General features: G+C 51.5%; 1 protein-coding gene across 1 annotated transcript; it reads right to left on the reverse strand.

Annotated features, from left to right (window-relative positions):
• Window positions 1-398: 398 nt before the first annotated feature.
• Pick1 (protein interacting with PRKCA 1) lies at window positions 399-21,220 on the reverse strand. Its single transcript, XM_038343995.1, has 13 exons — window positions 21,042-21,220; window positions 20,780-20,877; window positions 19,714-19,825; window positions 11,251-11,379; window positions 9,691-9,757; window positions 8,553-8,642; window positions 5,216-5,269; window positions 4,848-4,910; window positions 4,033-4,166; window positions 3,686-3,778; window positions 2,662-2,712; window positions 1,560-1,704; window positions 399-1,145 (listed from the first exon to the last, which is right to left on the reverse strand). Exons 2-13 carry the CDS (start codon window positions 20,818-20,820, stop codon window positions 874-876), a joined length of 1,251 nt encoding a protein of 416 aa, XP_038199923.1. The 5' UTR covers window positions 20,821-20,877; window positions 21,042-21,220; the 3' UTR covers window positions 399-873.
• Between the last annotated feature and the right edge of the window lie 1,062 nt (window positions 21,221-22,282).

The following is a 22,282-nucleotide window of genomic DNA, read 5'->3' on the forward strand; positions in this document are numbered from 1 at the left end:
GGCGGCGGCATCTCCCTAGCGCCCCCTGCGCCCTGAGCTCAGCAGGCACTCCTGGAGTAGTCTTCCCTGAGCAGTGTCTAACAAAGGTTTACTTCACAACCAGCAACACGGAGGGCTGAAGGGAGAGTGCTCAATGATGCTGGAAGAGGGGAGCAGGTGACAGTCAAGGCTTTGGGTCCCTGCAGACTCGAGCTCAGGTCCCACTGTTCTCATGTACAGTCCTGAGCCTCTCAATCCGATGCTACGGGAGCAAGAAAGCTGCTCCTGCAGGTGCTGCGAGAGGATGAGTGATGGACACAGAGAGAACTGCCTAAGCCTGTGTCCCATGCTCCCTCATGACCAGAAGGCAGCTGAGATCTGGTTGCAGAGGGTCTGAGCCATTGCAAGAAGCCCGTCCATTCTGTCTGGGTTTCTGTTTATTCAATACAGGCCCAGCATTCAGTCCTTGAGGCTAAGTCAGGAACAAATAAATATAGGCTGCCAAGGTGTGCATGTGGACTCAAGGGGCCGGCTTTGTATGCTGGCCCCAGCCTCGGATGTCCACCCAGTTCCTGTTCCCTGCAGGCTTGGCACCACCGAGGTACTCACAGGGACAGGTCCTGCGCTCTGCCTGCTCCAGCCCCTCCTCTTTTCTGTCCAAGGCCCAGCTCTCCCTCCGGTTGGGAGGTGGGAAAGAAGGATGGGGGCCAGAGTCCAGGTCCCAGGCTGCAGCCTGGGTTCACTGTGCGAGGACAGAGGAGCAGGGAGGCAGGCGCCCCGAGCCAGCAGGCTTTTATGCGCCACTACACGCCTTCGCTGTCCTACAGTGGCCCCGCCCCGCTCCCGCTGCGGTCCTCCCAATGCCCTGCCCCCCAGGTTCACTTGAGGGGGCACTCAGGAGTCACACCAGCTTCCGCCCTTGTCCATGGGCCCAGTGGCCCCACGTGCATCCTTGGACACTTCCCTAGCTGCCCCATCCTCCTCATCCTCGTCCTCATCCTCTCCATCAGTGAAGCCGCCCTGGGCAGGGCCATAGGCTAGAGTGGTGTGTGCCAGGTCCACCTCAATGGGGAAGACGTCGGCGTCCCGCAGCACTGCATAGCAATCGTTGTAGTACTTGGACATGGTGGATACGAAGCGCTGCAGCTGGAACACGATGTCCTGGACTGGGGCAGAAGGTGAGCAGACAGGCCCAGTGTCTATGGCTGCCTCCTAAGGGAACATCTAGAGCTGGCCTGTCCTTCCTGCTGGGACACTTCCTGGGGCCCCTGGTCTTAGGACAGGTGGAAAGGGGCATAGCCAAAGGCTTCCTGGCCCTGCCTAGTTGGCCATCTACCTAGTCCTACAAACTCTTAGCTCAGGAAACAGAGAAGGCTGCCTGAGTGAGTGGGTCACGGACCCAAGCCCTGGCCTCAACCCAGCCAGGTTCTGGGTGGACTCCTACCAGGACCTGGTCCTGGGGCCTAGGGGGACTACCCTCTCTAGCCTCATCTCTGATCCAGGGAGAGAATGGCACCCATCCTGGGGCTAAGAGCCAGGAAGGACTAATGGGTAGTGCACAGGCCTCTAGTGCCCCTCACCATGCTTCTGGTCCAGCAGCTCCATCTTCTCCAGCACATCCTTGCGCATCTGGGAGAACCGGGCTCGAGCCTCCTGGCGGCAGCGCAGGACCAGGCGGTACTCGTAGTTGCCCGTGCTCACTCGGTACAGGGGCTCTCCTAGGGCCTGCGCAGGCCAGCCTGTCAGCCCTCCTGGGTGGGCCTGGGCCTCCCAGGGACAGATGGGGCTGGAAGGCTGCAGGGCTGGTCCAGCTCATGACTGTACCACAGTGGCCCTTCAGACGCCAGTGACAGACAGAAGCTCAAAACAGAAATATCAACCACAGAAACACAAACACAGCTCACATGAAATAAATATTTGTCAAAAGATGGACCCTGACTGCAAACAAGTCACAAACTAGAAACAAAAACAACGAAAAACCACCAGGGGCTGGAGAGTGGCTCAGTGGTTAAGAGTCCTTGCTGTTCTCAGAGGCTGAGCTCAGTTCCCAGCATCCATGACTCTCTGTCATTTCTGACCTCCACAGATGCCAGCCATGCAAATGGACACACACCTTTAATCCCAGCACTAGGGAGGCAGAAATCCAGGCAGGTGGATCTCTGTGAGTTCGAGGTTGGCTTGGTCTACACGAGCTAGTGCCAGGAAAGGGTCCAAAGCTACAGAGAAACCTGTCTCGAAACACCTCCCCCCCCCCGCCAAAAAAGCAAACAAAAAACAAAACAAAACAAAAAAAAGCAAATGGATACACACACACACACACACACACACACACACACACACACGTGTAAAACACTCAGGTATATAAAAACAAAAAACACCAACTATTTTTAGAAACCAAAGCATAGCTCAGAAGTGAAATCAGTAAGCTTTTTTCTACAGGAGCCTTACAACCTTGGGGTACCTGGCCTAGAGAGCACTGGGGAGTCAGTCACTTCATGACAAACTAGCTGGTACTCCAAGCCAGAGGAGCTGGTAGAATGGGCTGACAGCCCCAAACTCTAGGAACTAAGACCCCAGGATGCCTGACACACTCAATACTCTGGCAGACCTAGAGCCCTCTGAAGGGGTAGTGTGGGTACCCCAAGCCCTCCCGATACCAGCCTGGGCCCCTTCGGTACTCACAATGCAGCTGTATTCCTCATCGTCCATCTCCTTCACCTTTAGACAGTAGGACTGTATGGGATGGAATGGGTAAGGCCAGGAAGTCAGTGGCCAAGCTTCCTGGACTCCCATCCTCATGATTCCAGCTCCACGGGACTACCATGCCTCCCTATGCCCTCAGGTCCCCTGGGAACCTGGACACACCAAGAGAACTGCAGCCACACAGGTCACCTAGCTCTGGACCACCTGGGAAAGGCTGGCAGCAGATACGGACAGAGGCCCAGGAAAGGGGTGGCAGAGGGATGCAGAACTCCCCTTGGGGTGCAGGCCTGAAGGCTTGAGAAATCCAAAAGCAGCTCTGGGGATTGGAGGGTGAGGCTCAGCGGTACAGTATTTGCCTCGCATGCATAAGGGCTCTATCTCCAGAAGAGCAAAGATCCAAAACCAAAACCAATAGGTACTGTGTGGTGGTGCTGGTGGAGCAAAGCAGCTTAGGAGCTTCTTGAAGGCATGCTGTGCACAGGCCTAGTCAAGGCTCTGAGAAGTGCCCTAGCAAAAGCCTGAATACTTAACAGCTCATTATCTTGGCTTCTTTGGCAATCTGATTATCATTTAGGACTCTGAATGTCCTTGAAGTGTCCCAGATCTAGTCTGAGCCACTGCTAAGGAGCTCAGGGAGTCTCAAGGGGCAGAAATGACAGAGGATGAGAGCTTTCCTGCTCCTAGGTTCCAGGTAGCTCCAAGCTCCCCTGGTGTGGAAATGCAGAATCTAGGCTGCTTCTGATGTGTCAGGCCTTCAATCCCAAACCCCTGTCTCAACAGAGATCTGACCCCATTCTGCCTGCCAGGGCACAGCTACTGGCCTCAGAGCTGGTCTCCAGGGTGGGTGCACTACGGCTGGCCAGACACTGTAGACCCTCACCAGGGACTCAAACTTCACAAACAGACACTGCAGACCCTCACCAGGGACTCGAACTTCACAAACAGACACTGCAGACCCTCACCAGGGACTCGAATTTCACATCCAGACACTGCAGACACTCACCAGGTACTCGAACTTCACATCCAGGTATTTTTTGATGGTGAGGCGCGTATCAGGGATGGCTTTATTGAGGTACGTGTTCAGGTCCGTCAGCATCTAAAAGGTTGGGTGACAAATGGCACAGATATGTCAAGGGTAGAAGACTATGTCAGGCCAAGGGCACATTGTGACCCAGCAGTCTTGAGGTCAACAGGAATGCAGGAAGGCACAGTAACTGATGGCTGGCTGGCCACAGAGGTGACCATGCTAGTGTCTGCATCCAGCACCTGACTCCAGCCCAGAACCCCTCCTGTGCTAAGCTGTCCCTCCTGCTCTGGCCAGTGGGGCATGCTGCACTCTGAGGGACCCACCGGTTTGATGGTTTTCAGAAGCCGAATGCCAAACTTCTCAATGCTGCGGTGTGCATCAGCAAACTTCACGAATGCCTCACTTGCTGCTGGCTGCGGCTCCCGCACCCCAATCACAGAGAACACGTCCCCAAAGGCTGCATGACAAGTTTGCCTTGAAGCCCCCACTTGACCCCCTAATGGAGAAGCCAGGGGCTTGCTGGGCAGCAGGACAGGGGCATGATGAACAGAAAGCCCAGGTCTGCTCAAAGGGTCTACATTCGAAGGAGGTACATCTTCAAGAGGCCTGGACCATACTCCCCAGGAGCTGCATCCTCATTCTGAGTTTAGGCTCTTTGGGGAGCTAGCTTTTGTCCCCCCAACCGACCAGACAAAAGAAAAGGCTAAGTGAAAATCTACGGTGGTCATGCCAGGCGAGAGTAGAGTGCCAGGCTGAGAATCTGGACCCCTGGGTTCAAATGCCAGCTCTCCAACCTTGAGCCCTGGGCACACTTCCTGTCTGGGCTTCATTTCCTCGCCAGTAAATGGGGTTGTGTCTTTCCTGACCACAAGGAACTGAAGAGACCACACGAAGAGACGCTGCCGGCACTGTAAGTAGCAGCAAGGTGCGTGGCATCCTCCAAAGGCCAGCTGGACCAGATGCTCCATGGTCATTGCCACCCAGTGTGAGGCTGGAGGTCAGAGCTGGGTGTTGGCCTTGGCATAGGGATGAAAAGGGCCCCAGAGAGGAACCTAGCCACACCTCACTGTTTGGTGTTACTGAGCCCTGAGGGACAGGGGTTTGCAGGGTCACATGGCATGTCTGGGGATGCCATTACCCCGATGTGTCTGTGACAGCTCATAAAAGGCGCGTAGGAGATTCTTGGTGTGTTCCGTCATCCCTGTGGGAAGAGACACAAGTGACAGAAGATGGAGACAGAAATCAGGGATCACATTGGCCCCCCAGCCTCACATTCCACCTGAGGTCTTCACTGGGCATGAGGTCCCCAGGCTTTTCCCCAAGGCCTGGGGATGAAGGCTGAGTTGGCCCTCTATGCAGATCCCATGTGACAGGCAGCTGGGATTATGTATGACAGTCTCCTAGGGGATCACTCTAGGCGTGTAGGAATTTGGAAGGACGCCACTCCCACTCTCTAGGACAGGGTCCCCAGGGCAGAACAGCAGCAGGCACTTGGTGGCTACCTACCTTTGTACAGCTCAGCGGTGCGCTCCAGCTCCTCCAGCCGCTTTACCAGCCCGTCTGTGGAGGTCAAGAACAGGGAGGGTAACAACCCAGCCCAGCCCACTCTGGAGAGGAAGGGTAGCCCCCTGAGCCTCTGCCAAAAACAGAAGGTCTAGGGTAGAGTCTGGGCCCCAGGCCTTATTCAGCAACTCCCCAGAAAACATCGAGAGGCAAGAGTCAGGCAGGGCTGGCTCAGGACCCATGTCAGCAGCCTCCCTCCACCTACTACCGGCTGGGCCAATCCAGGGGCTGATGGCCTTTTCAATATAGGCCTAAATCATGAGTGTATGAGGGTGAGTCCAGACTCAAGGGTAGCTTCCCATAGGCCCATAAAGCAAATCCTGGGCCAGCAGCCAGGCTCCCCACACAGCAGTTAGAGAGGAGAAAGGCCTTTTGGTCATGGCCTGGGAGGCTGAGACGACTGCACAGGACTGGCTGGAGTACGGGGAAAGAGATTCGGGAGGGCTTGGAGGAAGGTCTTACATTAGAATTTGCTGATCACAGCCAAAAGCCAAACAGACATAAACTAAGTACCCACTTATCTCTCCAGCTTACCAAATTCACTTGACCCCTTGCTGCCAGAGTACACAATAAAAGCCCAGAGTCCCTCTCAGACTGAGCTAAGCTGAGACCAGACAAGCTCCCTGAAGAGGCTTGGACCAACTGAGGCACCCGGAAAGGACCCTCTCCGACCTGTCGAGCTGCCTGCAGGCTGTGCAGTGCGCTCCAGGGTCCCAGCTTTGTGGGCTGTCACTCATGCTGGGATGGACCTGGTGATGGAGTTGTCTCTGAGTCACTTCTGTTCTTGTAGGGGCCTCTCAGAGATTCACCAAGGTGGACTTGGGTGATAGCTGTATCTGATCTGCCGTGGGCTCCCTATCTGGAGTAAGTAGACATGCGCATTGCAGCTCCTCAAGTAAAGTTTCGTCACCAGTTTGGCTACCACCCAGGCCCACAGCCAGGCCTTGGGTTGGCCCACGCTAGCACCGACCTGATCTAGGACCTTCTAGAGCTCATGAAAGAATTGGTCCTGTGGAACAATACCCACAGGATCTCCAAGACTGCGGTGGCCACAGGCTATCCCAGAGAAGTTCTGGTGAGGCTCCAATGATGATGGTGTGCCAGAAACCAGAGGCCTTGAGCCAGGCCAGTGACTTACTGCAATGAACACTTGCCAGTAAAGCTGACAGAACAAAGGGGCATACTATAGGCCACACCAAAGCCCCCAATGCCACCAGGAAAGGAGGAGAAGCAAAGAGATCATTTTGTTGTTGTTTTGAGTTTTTTTTTTTTGTTTTGGCTTTTGTTTGTTTGCTTGCTTTGTTTTGTTTTCTTTTGTGGGGGGCGCAGCAGGTGTGAAAGGAAGATATGGGGTGAGCAGAATTGAGGTATATGATGTGAAACTCCCAAAGAATCAATAAAAAATTAAAAAAAAAAGCAGGACTCTTAGCTTCTTCTCCATCACCATGTCTGCCTGCACTCTATGTCCCACCATGATAATGATGGACTAAAGCTCTGAAACTGTAAGCCAGCCCCAATTAAATGTTTTCCTTAATAAGAAAAAAAACGAGGTGGACTGGAGAGATGGCTCAGCGCTTAAGAGCACTGACTGCTCTTCCAGACGTCCCAAGTTCAATTCCCAGCAACCACAAGGTGGCTCACAACAATCTGTAATGAGATCTGGCGCCCTCTTCTGGCCTGCAGGCATACATGGAGGCAGAACAGTGTATACATAACAAACAAATCTTTAAGAAAAAGAAAAAAGTTTTGTCACATAATACCACATTAGGTCCAGGGAGTGACTGTGGTAAAACCAAGACCCAGGTCATGCCCTTGGACTCCAGGTCCAGCAGAAGAGCTCAGCCAGTAGCCAGTGACCAGAAAAGGTTGGGGCAGGGGGTAAGGGAACAACAGCCACCTCAGCTCCACCGGGACTGGGGCTGGAAATGGGAGGAGGCTGACAAGAGGGTGGAAAGCATTATAGACATAGATTTGGGGGTGCAGAGAGCATGGACCTCCTCGGGCTTCCCAAATCTGATCTGTCCCCACCTGTGGGGATGAAGTACATACACCTTGCATGAGAGGGGGTAACCCTGACCAGGCCTGAGAGAACCTGCAGCCACACAAAGTCACCCTGCTATGAGCCAGCACACTGAACGCCCCCTGACAGCCCCTGGCCCTTCTACAACCTGCACCTGTGGACAGGGACCACTCAGCCTATTCTACAGAGGAAGCTGAGTGATAGGCAACTTGCCTGGAGTCATAGAGCCATGCCTAAGCAAGCAGAGCCAGGCTCCCCTGGCCTTAGTGTGTTTGCTCAGGCAGAGGCTTTTGAGCAGGAGGGGAGGGACACGGCACACACGGAGACTTCTCTCTGGACAGGAGAGCTGGCTGTGTGGGGGCTGTGAGTGGGAGAATCGAGGGAGGGTGGACACCTTAGAAGTCTTCAGGAGGCTATGGGTCACCGCAGTCTCCAGGTTCTAGCTCCCTGGGGCACGCGCACATGGCCAGCAGGCACAGTTGTTTTTAGCTGGGTCATGGGACATCATGACAGCTTCAATTTTAGAAATCTTATTTACAGCCAGGGAAATTGCAAGGTTTGGGGAAACAACAACCAGTTCTAATTCCATCTCAATGCATGGTGACTACAGTAACAAGGATTTATAGGCACCACGGGGCTGAAAATAGCAGCCGCCACTTTGTACCCCATTTGGAACACGCTCAGGCCCCACCCCCACTCTCCCAGCCAATAAAGCCCGTGTGCCCAGCTGAGCCCACGGTTTCCATGGGTATTTTTATCCTCCCTGAGTACACGCATAGCATTGCTATTTATAAGCATAGGCTGGCGATGGCAGGAGCAGGAGCACGGGTTCTATCGGCCTCCTGGGGAGACATCCAGTGCATGCGTCTGCCTGTGTGTAAAGTGCCCGCACACGGCTTCTCTGAGCACAAGCAAAGGAAGTGGTAACAGGGTGGCAGTGCCACCTCCTGGTCAAGGGCAGGACTGAGGTGGACAGCACAGGAGCAGGACAAGTGTGGCTGGGCAGGGAGCATGTGGACAGTGGAGTGGGACTCAGCCTGGCCAGGCGTCCAAGCTGGCAGCGAGTACCTGTCCTCCCAAGTCTGTCCCCTCCCCACCGCCAGGCAGTGTCCTAAAAGCCCACAGCTGACAGTTATAGTAGCTCTTGGAGAGTAGAAGAGGACCCCAGGGATACAAAGGTGTGACTTGACTGTCCATGTTGAGGCAAGGAAATTAGCTTGATGGACAGCTGACCATTAGGCTGGCGGGAGGAGGACTCACCATTGCACAGGATGGCACGGCTCAGACCCAGGGCATCAGCTGTGCCCGAACTCATGTTCTCCACTAGCCGGTGCTTGACTTTCTTCAACACTGGGGCAAGAGAGAAGGGGCCAATGAGTGTGCTGCTGACCAGGCCATCTAGGCCTGAGCCCCATCACAACTGCAGGCTGTGCCAGTGGATGGAAAAAACTGGCCCAGGGCTTGGTGTCTGGAGCGGTCAGGAAGCAGGAGCGGTCAGGAAGCAGCGGCTCTCAGCAGTGTGTGTCCTGGGCTACCTGTCCTACTCAGCTCCATCTTGGAGGAGCCATACAGGTAAACACGGAGTACTCAGCACAAAGTGAGACCTGCTATCTGCCAGCGGTGTCACTGAGGGCACGGAGCTTGTCCATGCTAAGCAGTGGCTGACAGCCCAGACAGAGGGGGCCTTGTCCCTTCTCCCTTCCAGCCAGCATGTGAGATGACTTGTGCCAAGGCAAGGCTCTGGAGGTGGGTTCTCAAGCTGATTACATCACAGTAGTGGCACCATTAAGTGTCACTGGCTGGTCACTGCATATAACCAGCTAAGGTCTTGGAAGGGCTCAAGAACAAGAATGTTAGACCTGGCGTGATGGCGCACACCTTTAATCCCAGTACTTGATAGGCAGAGGCAGGAGGATCTCTGAGTTAGATGCCAGACATGGTCTACAGTTCTACTTAGATAAACACCTGGTGAGCTCATTTGCCCTTAGCCTCTGTCCTAACGGGCTGTGGGCTGTGGTGATCACAGGCTGATCTGGGGGCTCTGCCAAGAGACTGCCAAGTCTCTTGTGCCTTACACTGTCGTGTGCTTGATCCACAGGAAATGGCAGCTAACTACTGCTGTCTCAAGGCTTCTACAGAAGCAAGGTCCTGCCCTTCCAGTCACAGACAACCTGCCAAATAGCCACCCACAAGGTCCAGTTTGCACCCTAGACTTTCTAGAAGTACACTACAGGAGAGGCCATGACACACAGGCCAAGGCCTGGCAGCTGGAGGTGTAAAACACAGGGTAGTGAGAATGCAGGGCCAGGGGCTTGGGAATGGCTACTGCCAGCCATTCTGCCAGCTTGGACAGAAAAAGCCAGAACCCATGGCACATGGCTGCTCTGGCCTGGCTTACCAATGTCCAGGGACATGCCCTGCTTAGGGTCCGCCTGCAGCTTGTTGTAATGGATGGTCACCTCCCCCTGCAAGAGCAGCACAGACACAATTAGGACAGTGGCTGCCAGCTCCAGGCCCTCCCAGAGATTATTTTCTACACGTCTGCACTAGAACACCAACAAGAAGAAGCAGGATTTCTCAGGGACTCCAGTCCAGCAGGAGAGGTTGAGTAACCTGGAGATTCACTTAGTCCCATATTCTAGTGGCTGCTCGGGGAGGGTTTCTGACCACAGGAGGCCACCACTGTCACTCTAGTCCTTGCAGTCCTAAGGCCTTTGAGACTGGGACTGAATCTAGTTGCACCAAACTTGGATTAGAAACATACACACAAAGCATTGACCAAGTGAACAATACAGTCAGTTAAGGGGCAGAGTGTGAAGGGCTCCCTTGGGACTGACGTGGCCCTGAGTTCTGTGGTCTGCCTGATCCTGGAAGGGCAGTAAGAGGAGCTACGAAATCATCCTCTCCTTTGTGAGGACTAAATACCAGGGTGACTCAGGAATAGGACGATGGGAGACCAGGGTGGTTTTTGTCGAGTGGAAGGGGACTGTGGGGGCTGAAGAGATGGCTCAGTTCTCAGCGCCCACATGGTGGTTCACAACCATCTGTAACTCCAGTGCCGGGGAATATGACGCCCTCTTCTGACTTCCAAGGGCACAAAGCACAAATGTGACGCACATACATACTTGCAGTCAAAATGCATATAAAATAAATTAATCCAATAAAACAGTATTTTTTTAAGGCAGGGATAGTAGGAGCTGGTCCGAGAGCCTTGGAGGATAGTGACAGGAAGGGGAAGGCACTGCCCCAGTCTACGTAAGTGGGCCCACCCTTGACTCTGGGACTGCCTATCATCCGTGGTCTGCACTCTTCCTGCAGCTCGCTCACCGGCTTTCCCAAGGGTCTCCAGTGGCTCAACTGCGGGGGAAGAGCAAGATGGCCATGCTTGTTTTGAGAGTGACAAGGACACTGGCTCAAGCAAGGCTCTCAGTGGAACATCCGGGGTGCGGAACTAGCAGGAGGGAAGGGTGTGGGCTATATCTGGCCTGGAGATGCCTGAGCTTAGGGTTCTTTGTAGCCTGAAGTCCCTGGGGAATTTGGGAAGCAGTCCCCACAACAGAACTCTAGGGCAAACATGGCCCAGCTGTGGTCACTAGGATTCACTGACACAGGGAGGTCACTGTTGACATCTAGCTGCCTCTGCAGTTCCAACCAGGGACATCATAGTTTGTCTGAGTGTTTTTGCACTTCTGGAAGCTTAGAGGGGCTCAGAATAAGTCCCAAGAATTCTTAGCATTTACTGGCAGTCCAAGGGGCCCAGGAGAACAAACTATATCCCTCATATTGCTATAAAGAAGTAGGCAGTGACCCCTAAGCCTGCTAGGCCCCTGGCAGTCTGGGTGGCTCAGCAGGGACCTGACAGCCTCTGCCTCACACTCTGTCTGGAGCAAGCTTCCAGCTGCTCCCTCAGTGGTCCAGCTGCTCCCGCAGGGGCCAGCTGTTCCCACAGGGGTCTTACCTTCACCTCCTGGATCATCTTCGCCACCTCTACTTTGGTTTTTCCTTTGATTGACTTGCCATTGACCCCAGTGATCTCATCACCAGCCGCCACCGTGCCATCCAAGGCTGCAGGCGTGTTGTCAAATACCTGCGGATGTGTAGGAAGTGGGGGACAATGGGATGGACCTGGAACCTGGGCAGCCCTCTCTCTACCTCAGGCAGTGCCAGGAAGACAAGAGGAAAACTCCCCATTCTTGAGAAGACAGACTGTGACTCCCAACAGGTGAGATTCTTTCTCTCTAGGAAATACAGGGGCCCCACGGCCCTCGCACCTGCTCCCTAGTGTCACACTGCCTTCCATGGCTTTCCCAACAATGCTGCTCAGCAGCCAAAAGCACTTCTCAATTCCACAGCTACTTTGGTCTCCAAAGAACAGGCCAGGGATGCTCTGAGCAAGGGCCCTATGCCTGTGAGTCCTTGTCCCAAGTTAACCCCTTCACCAGGAGTTGTGCTCACTGGCTGTGAGGTGGCCTTCTGTCAGATGAGTGTTTAGTGGTAACAGTAAGAAGACAGCTGTCTATAGGGCACAAACACGGGCAGACACAGGGGCACATACAGACAGGGTATACACACACACACACACACACACACACACACACACACAGATGGAGGAGCACAAACTGGACTGGAGAGTAACTACAGAGATACCAACACTCTCGAGCAGTAGTTCTGTACCTCTAAGCTTGTTTTTGAGATAGGGTCTTAGGTCTTACTCTGTAGCCCAGGTGGGCCTTGACCTAGCAAACTTCCTGCCTCAGCCTCATAATAACAGAGATATGAGCCACCATGTCCGGCTCCTGTGTTACCTTTAGTTTCTGAATTTTCTAAAAGAAAAAGGCATGTCCAAAGGATGCATTGTAATGTTTTTACAATGTTACAGGAAAAATGAAGTAAGGAAGGTAGACATTTATGAACGGTCAGAACATATGACAAGTATCACAAGCAGCAACCGTGAGACAATGGGACATGGAACACTGCCAAGAGAAAGCGGGCATAATCAGACAGAGGGATCCTAGTGACGCTGGACTTCACCACCTCAGCCGATGGACACTGTGAAGCACCTGTTAAATATGTCAGTGAAGATGTTTCCTGAGAGGATGAACTGTGGGGGAGCCTGCCCTGAAAGTGGATGGTACCACCCCACATGCCTGGCTAGCAAGAGAGGATTAGGAGAAAGGTTGCCGGCATAGGTACCCTCTCTACTCTAAGGCCATCAGGGGCGAGCTGCTCTGCTCCTGCCATGAAACACGACGAAACCAAAATGGGTACTTCCTTTCTCTAAGCCTCCTGAAAGGTACTGTCATGGCAATGATTAAATCCAACACAGAAATAGACACTAAAGAGTGGGGGCACTGCTGTGATGGAGATGATCACGTGAACCAAGCATGACCATGCAGTCCTTAAGCCTGGTTTGCAGAGGAAATTTAGAAAAGTTGGGAGATGCAGGCCAGAGAAACCCCAGATGTGGTAAACTTATCCCAGTGGGCAGTTCCAGTGGTAGAAGGAGAGCCAACTCCTACAATCTGTCCTGTCTTCCACTCATGTGCCATGGCAAATGTGCACATGTACACAGACACACATACGAAACAGATACATGTTAAAAACAGAAACAAGACTATGGGGATCTCTAGAGATAGCTAACACATTTGGACACGGTTGGCATTGTAAGACAAATAGGAACCTTTCAGGGGCCAGAGTGGGTGCTGTGGTTTAAGGTGAGTGTCAAGCTGACAAGAATGTGACAGACCACTTGACTGGACTGAGAAGTGTACCTTTGCTGTCACATGGTTGGTGTCTGTGAGGATGTTTCCAGAGAGGCTACCTAAGGGGCTGTGTGTGCAGGTGGCACCGTCCCATAGGCTGGAGCCTGAATGGAGGGAAAGGAGAAATGCAGCCAGCACAGTGCACACGCGCTCCTGTTCTCTGGATGCATCTGATGTGACTGCTCAGCAACAAGCTCCCTGCAATGAGAGACAGAATCCTGTCCCTCCCTTAGCTGGCCCCCTCGGGTTTCTGGACGCAGTAGTGAAAGCAATGGGGTCCACATTTGTAGACAAGAAGATGTGACCACAATCTGCAGACTCAGTGAGCTCCCTGACAATATCAGGGACACTTCTATAGCTGGAGAAACTCTAAAAACCTAAATCCTAAAATTCCTACAGAGATCAAGGAATTTCGAAGGCCAAAATAATCTTGAGAAAGAATATGAAAGCTGGGAGACTCACATTTGAGTTCAAATTTTCCTACAAAGTTAGAGTCATCAAATAGTGTGTCACTGGCAGAGAGGACAAGAGGTCAAGAAAACAGACAGTGATTGACAAGCGAACTAGGAATATTGAAAGGACAAAGGTCAGACACTGAATTAATAAATGGGACCTCCTGAAACTGAGAAGCTTCTTTAAAGCAAAGGACACGGTCAACAAGACAAAATGACAGCCTACAGAATAGGAAAAGATCTTCATCCACCCCACATCAGATAGAGGTCTGATCTCCAAAATATACAAAGAACTCAAGAAATTGGACACCAAAAGATCACATAATCCAATAAAAAAAATGGAGTACAGACCTAAACAAAGAACTCTCAATAGAGGTATCTAAAATGGCTGAAAGACACTTAAGGAAATGTTCAACATCCTTAGCCATCAGAGAAATGCAAATCAAAACAACTCTGAGATTCCATCTTACACCTGTAAGAATGCCAAGATCAAAAACACTGATGACAACTTATGCTGGAGAGGATGTGGGGAAAAGGGAACACTTCAGCATTGCTGGTGGGAGTGCAAGCTGGTACAGCCCCTTTGGATGTCAGTATGGCGATTTCTCAGCAAATTAGGAAACAACCTTCCTCAAGACCCAGTAATACCACTTTTGGGTATATACGCCCAAAGGATGCTCAATCGTGCCACAAGGACATATGCTCAACTATGTTCACAGCAGTATTATTTGTCATAGACAGAACCTGGAAACAACGTAAATGCCCCTCGACCGATGAATGATAAGAAAAATGTGGTACATAAACACAATGGAGTACTACACAGCAGAAAAAAATGACATCTTGAAATTTGCAGGCAAATGGATGGATCTAGAAAACATCATATTGAGTGAGGTAAACCAGACCCAGAAAGACAAATATGATATGTACTCACTCATAGGTGGCTTTCAGACATAAAGCAAAGAAAACCAGCCTAAAACCACAACCCTAGAGAACCTAGACAACTGTGAGGACCCTAAAAGAGACATACATGGATCTAATCTACATGGGAAGTAGAAAAAGACAAGATCTCCTGAGTAAATTGGGAGCATGGGAACCATGGGAGAGGATAGAAGGGGAGAGGAGAGGAAAGGGAGGGGAGGGGAGAAAATATATAGCTCAGTAAAAGAAGAAAAAGAAAAGAAAAAAGAAAAAAGAAAAAAGGTGAGTTGCTAGGCTCTTTCAGATGTTGTGCCTCATAAGGAAAATCTGAGGGAACAAAGAGATCCCAGGAGAGTCAACACGTGTTTTGTGTTCTAGTTGATTGGCTAGGACAGGTTTTCAGATTCCCGTTCATGCCCAAAAACTCAGACATGGACTTTCAGGTTTGGGAGAAAAATTTCATGGTGACTGAGGGATGGCTTATTAAAATAAACTAAGTAATTGACTACAAAAAAACCCCACATCAGTCTGAAGAAAGCACCCATGGCAAGAACAGAGACACTTAATTATTTTGAGTTAAAAGGAAACTGCAATACAATGAACTCTAACATCACCCTAGGCAAAGTAAATCCCCAGTTGTTCTTACAAGAGTCCCTAGAATAGTGAAAGCCACAGAAACAGCGAGGAACATGGGAGCTGTAGGGACTGAGGAGAGGGAGTCAGCGAGGTCATCCCCAGCCAGTTTTAAAAGAGGAAGAGCTCTGAACTAGATAGTGGTGATGGCTGCACCACATTGCGAATATATTTTAATGCCACCTAAGAACGGTTAAGAGAGTAAATTTTGTGGTATGTGTATTTGTGACAACTGGAGAACAAGAGAGGCAGTAAGGACCTTACAGGGCAGGATGCCATCAGAGAACAACATAGGAGACCCTCATGTACTGGAGAGGTCACACAATCCGCGTTCCAAGGACCCAGCACAGCACAAACGCCTGCTGCCTGCAGCTGTCACCCTGACACCTCAGATGCAGGAATGACCAGTTCCGCAAAGGCTTGACAGGTAAGAATAAGCACACATAAGTAAAGGTCCCCATAAGAAATGGGACACAGTGCTTGTGGCAGTGGATAATGGGGTGACACCATCAAACTTCTAACTAAATCCAGTGAGATGCTCAGTAGAAAAAGGGGCTTGCTACCAAGCCTGGTGAGCGAGTGCAAACCCTAGGACTTACATGGTGGAAGGAGAAGCAACTCCCACAAACCGCACTTCAGCCTCCGCACATGACACAGGAGCCCCCCCACCAAATAAGTGGGTTTTAAAAATCTTTACTGATGAATGGATTTTTGATACTGGGTCTCTCTACATAACCCTGAACTCACAATCTGCCTGCTTCTGCTTCCCTACTGCTAGATTAAAGGTGTGGGTCACCAAGTCCAACCTTAAAGTCTTTATTTATTTAAAAAAATAAAAATTAGGGAATGTTAACTGGGCAATGATGGCGCACGCCTTTAATCCCAACAGTAGGGAGGCAGGAGCAGATGGGTCTCTGTGAGTTCAAGGCCAGCCTGGTCTACAAAGCAAGTTCCAGGACAGTCAGGGCTACTAGCGAAACCCTGGGAAGATGACTCGGTGGTTAAGAGCACTTGTACTTGCAAAGGACCTGAGTTCAGTTCCCAGCACCTATACTGTGGTTTACAACCGTCTGTAACCAGTTCCAGGGGATCTGATGCCCTCTTCTGACCTCCATGAGCACCAGGCACGCATGTGGTGCACAGACATACATGCAGGCAAAGCATTCACACACATAAAATATATAAATCTAAAAAATGAACTTTTTTTTTTTGGTTTTTCGAGACAGGGTTTCTCTGCAGCTTTAGAGCCTGTCCTGGAGCTAGCTCTTGTAGACCAGGCTGGTCTCGAACTCACAGAGATCAGCATGCCTCTGCCTCCCGAGTGCTGGGATTAAAGGCGTGCGCCACCACCTTCCGGCAAAAATGAACATTTTTCAAAAGTTCTGATTGAAACTTACCCAAACCTAGCATTAATTGTAGTGATGGGGATGGAGCCAGGACTCAGTGACTCTAGGTGTGTCCCCTAGCACTGAGCCAGCACAGCCCTTTGACCTTTACTCTTGAACTTGAGCTCAAGCTAACGCTGAGGACTAAGGGAGCAACACTGAAGGAAGTCTCTAGAATGTACACTGCCCATCTGCCTGTCCTCAAAAAGCCAGAGGACACGCTCCATCCCGATGGAGACGGAAGCCAAAAAGGGGGCCCTGGGACTGGGAATGAAGAGCAGAGGTCCCCAAGGGGTTAGATGAGGACAGATGACAGTCTGAACAAAGAGGGGGAAGACGACTGTGGAAAGTCTGGGAAAGCAAGAGGATTGCACAGGGGCAAATAACAGGAAATACCAAAGAAAGGAGAGGCTCTGCTCAGAAAGAAGCGCAGGCTGAGCATGGCCGCACAAGCCTCTAAGTAGAGCACTTGACTTAGAAGCTGGAGGATCAGTGGGCTCAAGGCCAGCTTCAGCTACAGGGGAAATTAGAGGCCAGCCTAGGCTACATGAGATCCTGTCTCAAAAAAAGAAAAAAGAAAAAAGTCACCAATTCAAGACTAAAGAGGTGGTTCAGCAGTTAAGGACACTGGCCACTCTTCCAGAGGACCTGGGTTTGAATCCCAGCACCCACATGGTGGCTCACAACTGTCTGTAACTCCAGTTCCAGGGCACTCAATGCCCTCTTCTGACCTCCACAGTTAACAGGCATAGATGTGGTACACAGACACACATGCAGGCAAAGTATTCACACACATTAAAAATTAGCAAATAAAAGAAAGGAAGACACCAGTTCATCAGAAAGTTCAACACAAGCGTTCAGAAGGGTGGGGCTTGTTTGTGTCCCTTCTCTAACCTCTTGGTCTCCAGAGCTGGTCAGGGATTTGGAAAATGTTTCCTGTACGTTGAGGTAGTGCTAATATTGCATCAAGACAGTGTCTGTGATGGGAAGATGGGATAAGAGGGAGATTTGTGGCTTTAGAAGAGAGCTAAACGGTGGTGGCGCACGCCTTTAGTCCCAGCACTCGGGAGGCAGAGGGAAATGGATCTCTGAGAGTTCGAGGCCAGCCTGGTCTACAAGAGTGAGTTCTAGGACAGGCCCTAAAGCTACATAGAAACCCTGTCTTGAAGAAAAAAGAAGATAGCTGAACTCTTATCTCCTGAACCAAGAACAAGGGATCAATCAAGAAAACGAGCAACAAAACCAGGAGGGCTAGAGAGGTGGTTCAGCAATTAAGAGTGCAGCCTATTCTTGCAAAAGACCCAAGTTCAGTTCCCAGCCCTCACATCAAGCAACTTAGCTTCAGAGGGATCTGACATCTGTTCTGCATGGACATCTACACTCAAGTGCATGCATGCGTGCACACATGCACACAACTAAAACCAGTAATAAAACCAAGCAAAGCAGGAAGAGCTGTATCTGCAGCAGCAACTGAAGGGGAGGGCGAGAGGAGGGTGGGAACCACTGGTGGCACGGGCCTCAGTGTACTCTGTGCACTCGACTTGCTATAAACGAACAAAGCAAACCTCATGTTATGATGCAGTTCGTTCAAACAAACCCGCCCTTCAGGTCCAGAACAGATGGGCCGGGGGAGTGGCCCTGAGGCTGAGCAGGCACGTGGTCAGCAGGGACCTGAGAAAGGTCTCCCTCAGTCTACTGGGGCAGAGACAAATCACCCTTGAAGGTAGAGGTAAGAGCGGATGATCCTCCCTGAAGCCTACTCTGCTGGGTGTCCCACCAGGAGACAGTCTGAATCCTTCAAGGACACAGAAATGTAACTGACTGGTCACCACAGTAGACAGATCACCAGGGCAGCTTCCTCAGCAAAACCATGAAGTCGCTCCCCTAACACCAGCGCAACAGCTGGGAAAGGCACAGCTGCCGGAGAACCACTGCACCTGTGTCTTGGTGAAGCCGCATAAGGGCTCTGCTGCATATTCACAAGAACTCAAAGACATTTGTGCTTACATATTTTACTTCATTCATGTACTTGGTTTTGTTTCTTTTGAAACAGGGTCTCATGAAGCCCAGTACACTTATTTAATTTTAAAATTTTCATGTGTATGTGTGTGAATATATGTGCACCATATGCACGCAGGGGCTGGAGGTGGCAGAAGACGGCATCAGATCCCATGGAACTTGAGTTATAGGTGGTTGTGAACTGCCTGATATTGGTGCTGGGAACCAAACCTGGGTTACACAGTTTAAACCCTCATTTTCCAGATGAGAAAACTGAGACCCGGCGTGGATAAGAAACTCACTGGTATCTGGGGATAGACACGTGAGTCTCGGGCTGCTACTTTGTTTGTTTGCTGACACTAGGTCTCGAGTAGCCCAAACTCATTCACTGTGTAGCCGAGCGTGACTGTCCAGCAAGGACATTATTATCTCGTTGCCTTCCTACTTCAGTTGGCAAGCAGGTTCACTAGAGACTGGTACTGAATGTCTGTTACATGCTAAGACACTGGCCAGCTCCGACTTCAGTCGGACACACATGGTATAAGGCCAAGAGTCTACCCAATAGCCAGATCAGAACCCGCTGCATGCGAACAACAGATGGAAATGGAAGGCCCATTAGCGCAGTGGCCGGTCTTGCAAAGAACAGAGCTCAGAAACAAGGAGGACCAAGGAGATGCCTCCGCAGGTCGAGTGCTCACTATGCTAACCTGGTGGCCCGATTTCAAGCTTGGGATCTCACAGTAGAAAACTGACTAACAGGGTTGTCCTTTGACCTCTGTATGTTTGCCATATATGAAGGCACCCATACTCATATACACACACATCAAACACACATAAAAATGCAAACACCAACCGTAAAATTGTAAAGAAACGAGACAGACAGACCTTTGTCTCTGTTTGTGTGCTGGGCTGGTCTGCCACTCTGCTTTCATTCTTCAAGCATCAACTTTTTTTTTTTTTTTTTTTGACTCATAGCTGTCTGTGGCCTGGAACTCACCTATTAGTCTAAACTGGCTGGGCAGTGAAGCCCAGCATCCCCCTGTCTCCATCTCCCCAGCACTATGGTGACAAGAGCATACTGTCACATCAGTGCTTGAGTCGGGCACCTGAGATCGAACTTCGCTACTCCAGCCTGCGCGGCACACACTCTCCTGACTGAGCCATCTCCCAGCCCTTGTGAGTGGAGAAATGAACCTCTTTCTGTCACATGCAAGAAAGGAGACGACTTGCTCCACCCAGGACCCTGCCCCCACCTCCAAAGTGCGCGTCATACCTGGACAATATAGAGGCAGGGACAGTATTGGGCCCCTCCTCCGATGCTTATCCCAATCAGGTTCTGAGCATCCTTCTGCAGGGTGACCTTCCCAGGCACAGTGGGGATTCCTCTGGAAATAGAAGCGAGCGAAGGTGAACTCTGGAGAAAGGGTGACTGGAAGGAGCAGGCAACACAAAGTAGCCTCTGCCTGCCTCAGCCAGAAGGAGCACTGTCACCAGACATGCTCAAGAGTCCCGCAGAGGAAGGGCCGGAGCCCAGACCTGCCACAGTCTGCCATGGGACTCAGGTCAGGCATTTCCTCTGCTTCTGTTCCTTCACTCACAAAACAAAATGAGGCTCCCTGATCAGAGACCTTACAAGAAAAGGGCATGGAAGGCTCTCCCCAATCCTTGCCAGAGCGGGCAGCTCCAAGGAAACAAACACATAAATTCAGCCAGGCCCCATCCTTTTCCCCTTCTATAGAATAAAGTTATCCAACCATCCTCCAGCCATGTCCCAATTCTACTGCTAGTTACCAGCCAGCATTCACAATCAGTGAGCTTCGGTGTGCCTCGTGGTGAACAGGCTCAGGTGTCAGCTTGGTTACTGAAGACCGATCACTAACAACCAAGGGCTGCTCACCCCTTACAAAGGACTAACACACAAGGCCATGAGATCTACTCCTCACTCTGGATCAGCCAAATCTAATTTTTGAAAGTCTACCTTACGGATCCTCTATGCTGGGGAGGAAGGTCGGTGATGTTCCCATGCAGCCTTTGCAAGCTGGCTCTGCTGCCACCTTTGGAACACCCTCCCAGACCATCCCAGCAGGACCACTCTGCCTGCTGTGCTGTGGCTTGGTCATGCGCACATGGCCTGAATCATTATTATCCGTTAGCCTACCTCATACACACACACACACACACACACACACACACACACTCACATACAGATGAACCTACTCGAATGTCCAGACCTATTTCTGCTTCCATACCCTGAGAAGTAAAAGTGTGTGGCTAGGACACCCAAGGACAAGAGGAACCTGGGTCCTCAGCTCCCGGCTCTTGAGGAAGAAAATACTCACAATTTATCCTCCTCGATGTCATAGTCTAAGTCTGCAAACATGGTGCCGAGAGTTGGAGCCGACTGGCTAACTGCCCAGCTCGGGAGGGGAATGGGAAACTGGGTTTGAGAGAGAAAAGAACACAGGGCTTCAGGGAACTGAAGTGCCCAGATGCCAGCCCCAAGCTCCCACCCCTCCCTCATCCGGGACAGCAGGCCTCTGGTCCTCCCCTCTGGACTGGGGTAGGGAGCCTAAGGCTGGAAGGGGGGCAGGTGATTCTTACTTGGTACAGAGGAGGACCCCAGGCCAGGGCGAAGGGCTCGGATTCCAGAGTCCGCCCCACGGTCTCCAGACCCTTGGGAGCCGCTTCGGTCGCTCACTGAGAGAGTCGGTCCCACAGCCGGGCCTGGGCCAGGACGGCACCTGCACCCACCTGCCGTTCCACCTGGCAGCGACCGCGACTGTCGCGTCACTTCCGGTACAACGCGGAAGTCCCGCCTCTCGCTTTGGGTATTTGCCCCAATCCCTGCAGGCAACCTCTTTCTCTCCGCTCCCAGCCTTCCTGAACCAGGAAAAAGAACAAGTGTTGGTGGAAGTTCGCTGTTAATGTGAAAAAACGGGAAAGGAAGAAAAGGTCTAAACATGCTGGCGCACCCCGCCCTAGGCCGCTCCACCATCTTGGGGAGGGAAGGGCTCTTCCCGGCTTCCTTAGCGGCACTCTGGGGACCACTTAGGCCCGGCGGTTGCCAGGGCAACGGAAGCATCCTGGGGACGGCGAAGTTCAGTAAAGTGCAAACCTCGCTTTCACATTTTCAGTACCACTTCCGAAGGAAAGCCTGTGATTCCCCTACAACAGAGCGTCAGAACTGGAAGGTTCCCGCAAGATCTCAGTCTCGGAAAGAAATTAAGTCCCTGAGAGAGGCCGTAACTTTGTTCAGAGATGCTTTACAGTTAGTGTAAGAACCAGACCTTGGTCCTGAAACCCCTACTGTTTGGGGTCCTTTGAACATTTGAACTAAACTCGGAGCCACAAGAGGTAAATTCAGTGGGCTTTTAAAGGGCAAGTTTGGTTCGTCTCTCCTGCATGTACCTCGGTTTCCCCACAAACATTAGCGTTCAGTAAACGTTTCTGAGGTGTTTTGACAAAAGATCCCTCACACCGAACCTCCTTCCTTAGTCCTGATGGCCCTGGAGTCCTAATAACGATACAGCCCCCATGTCCCTCAGGCTCAACAAACAGCAGCAAAGCTTCCCAGCTTGGGAGGCCAATCTCATCTGCCCACCGACGCCTGCTGCCGGAGATCATGTCAAATAAGTTCGCTGGAGGAGAACGGTCCTGCTAGGACCACAGTGCTGGTGCCCACCTCATCTGAGCAGAGTGGGGCCAGTGTCCTTATCCAGCTGTAAGGAGCTACATCGACGAGGCACGGAGTCCTTGTGCTCACAGGCAAGCACTAGAGGAACCAGGAATGTTAAACACGCAGGGCTGTCTCTTCAAAGGGAGAGATGTACAACCTGTTTTCT

The sequence above is a fragment of the Arvicola amphibius genome, chromosome 9, assembly GCF_903992535.2.
Source record: "Arvicola amphibius chromosome 9, mArvAmp1.2, whole genome shotgun sequence".
NCBI classification, from domain to species: Eukaryota; Metazoa; Chordata; class Mammalia; order Rodentia; family Cricetidae; genus Arvicola; species Arvicola amphibius.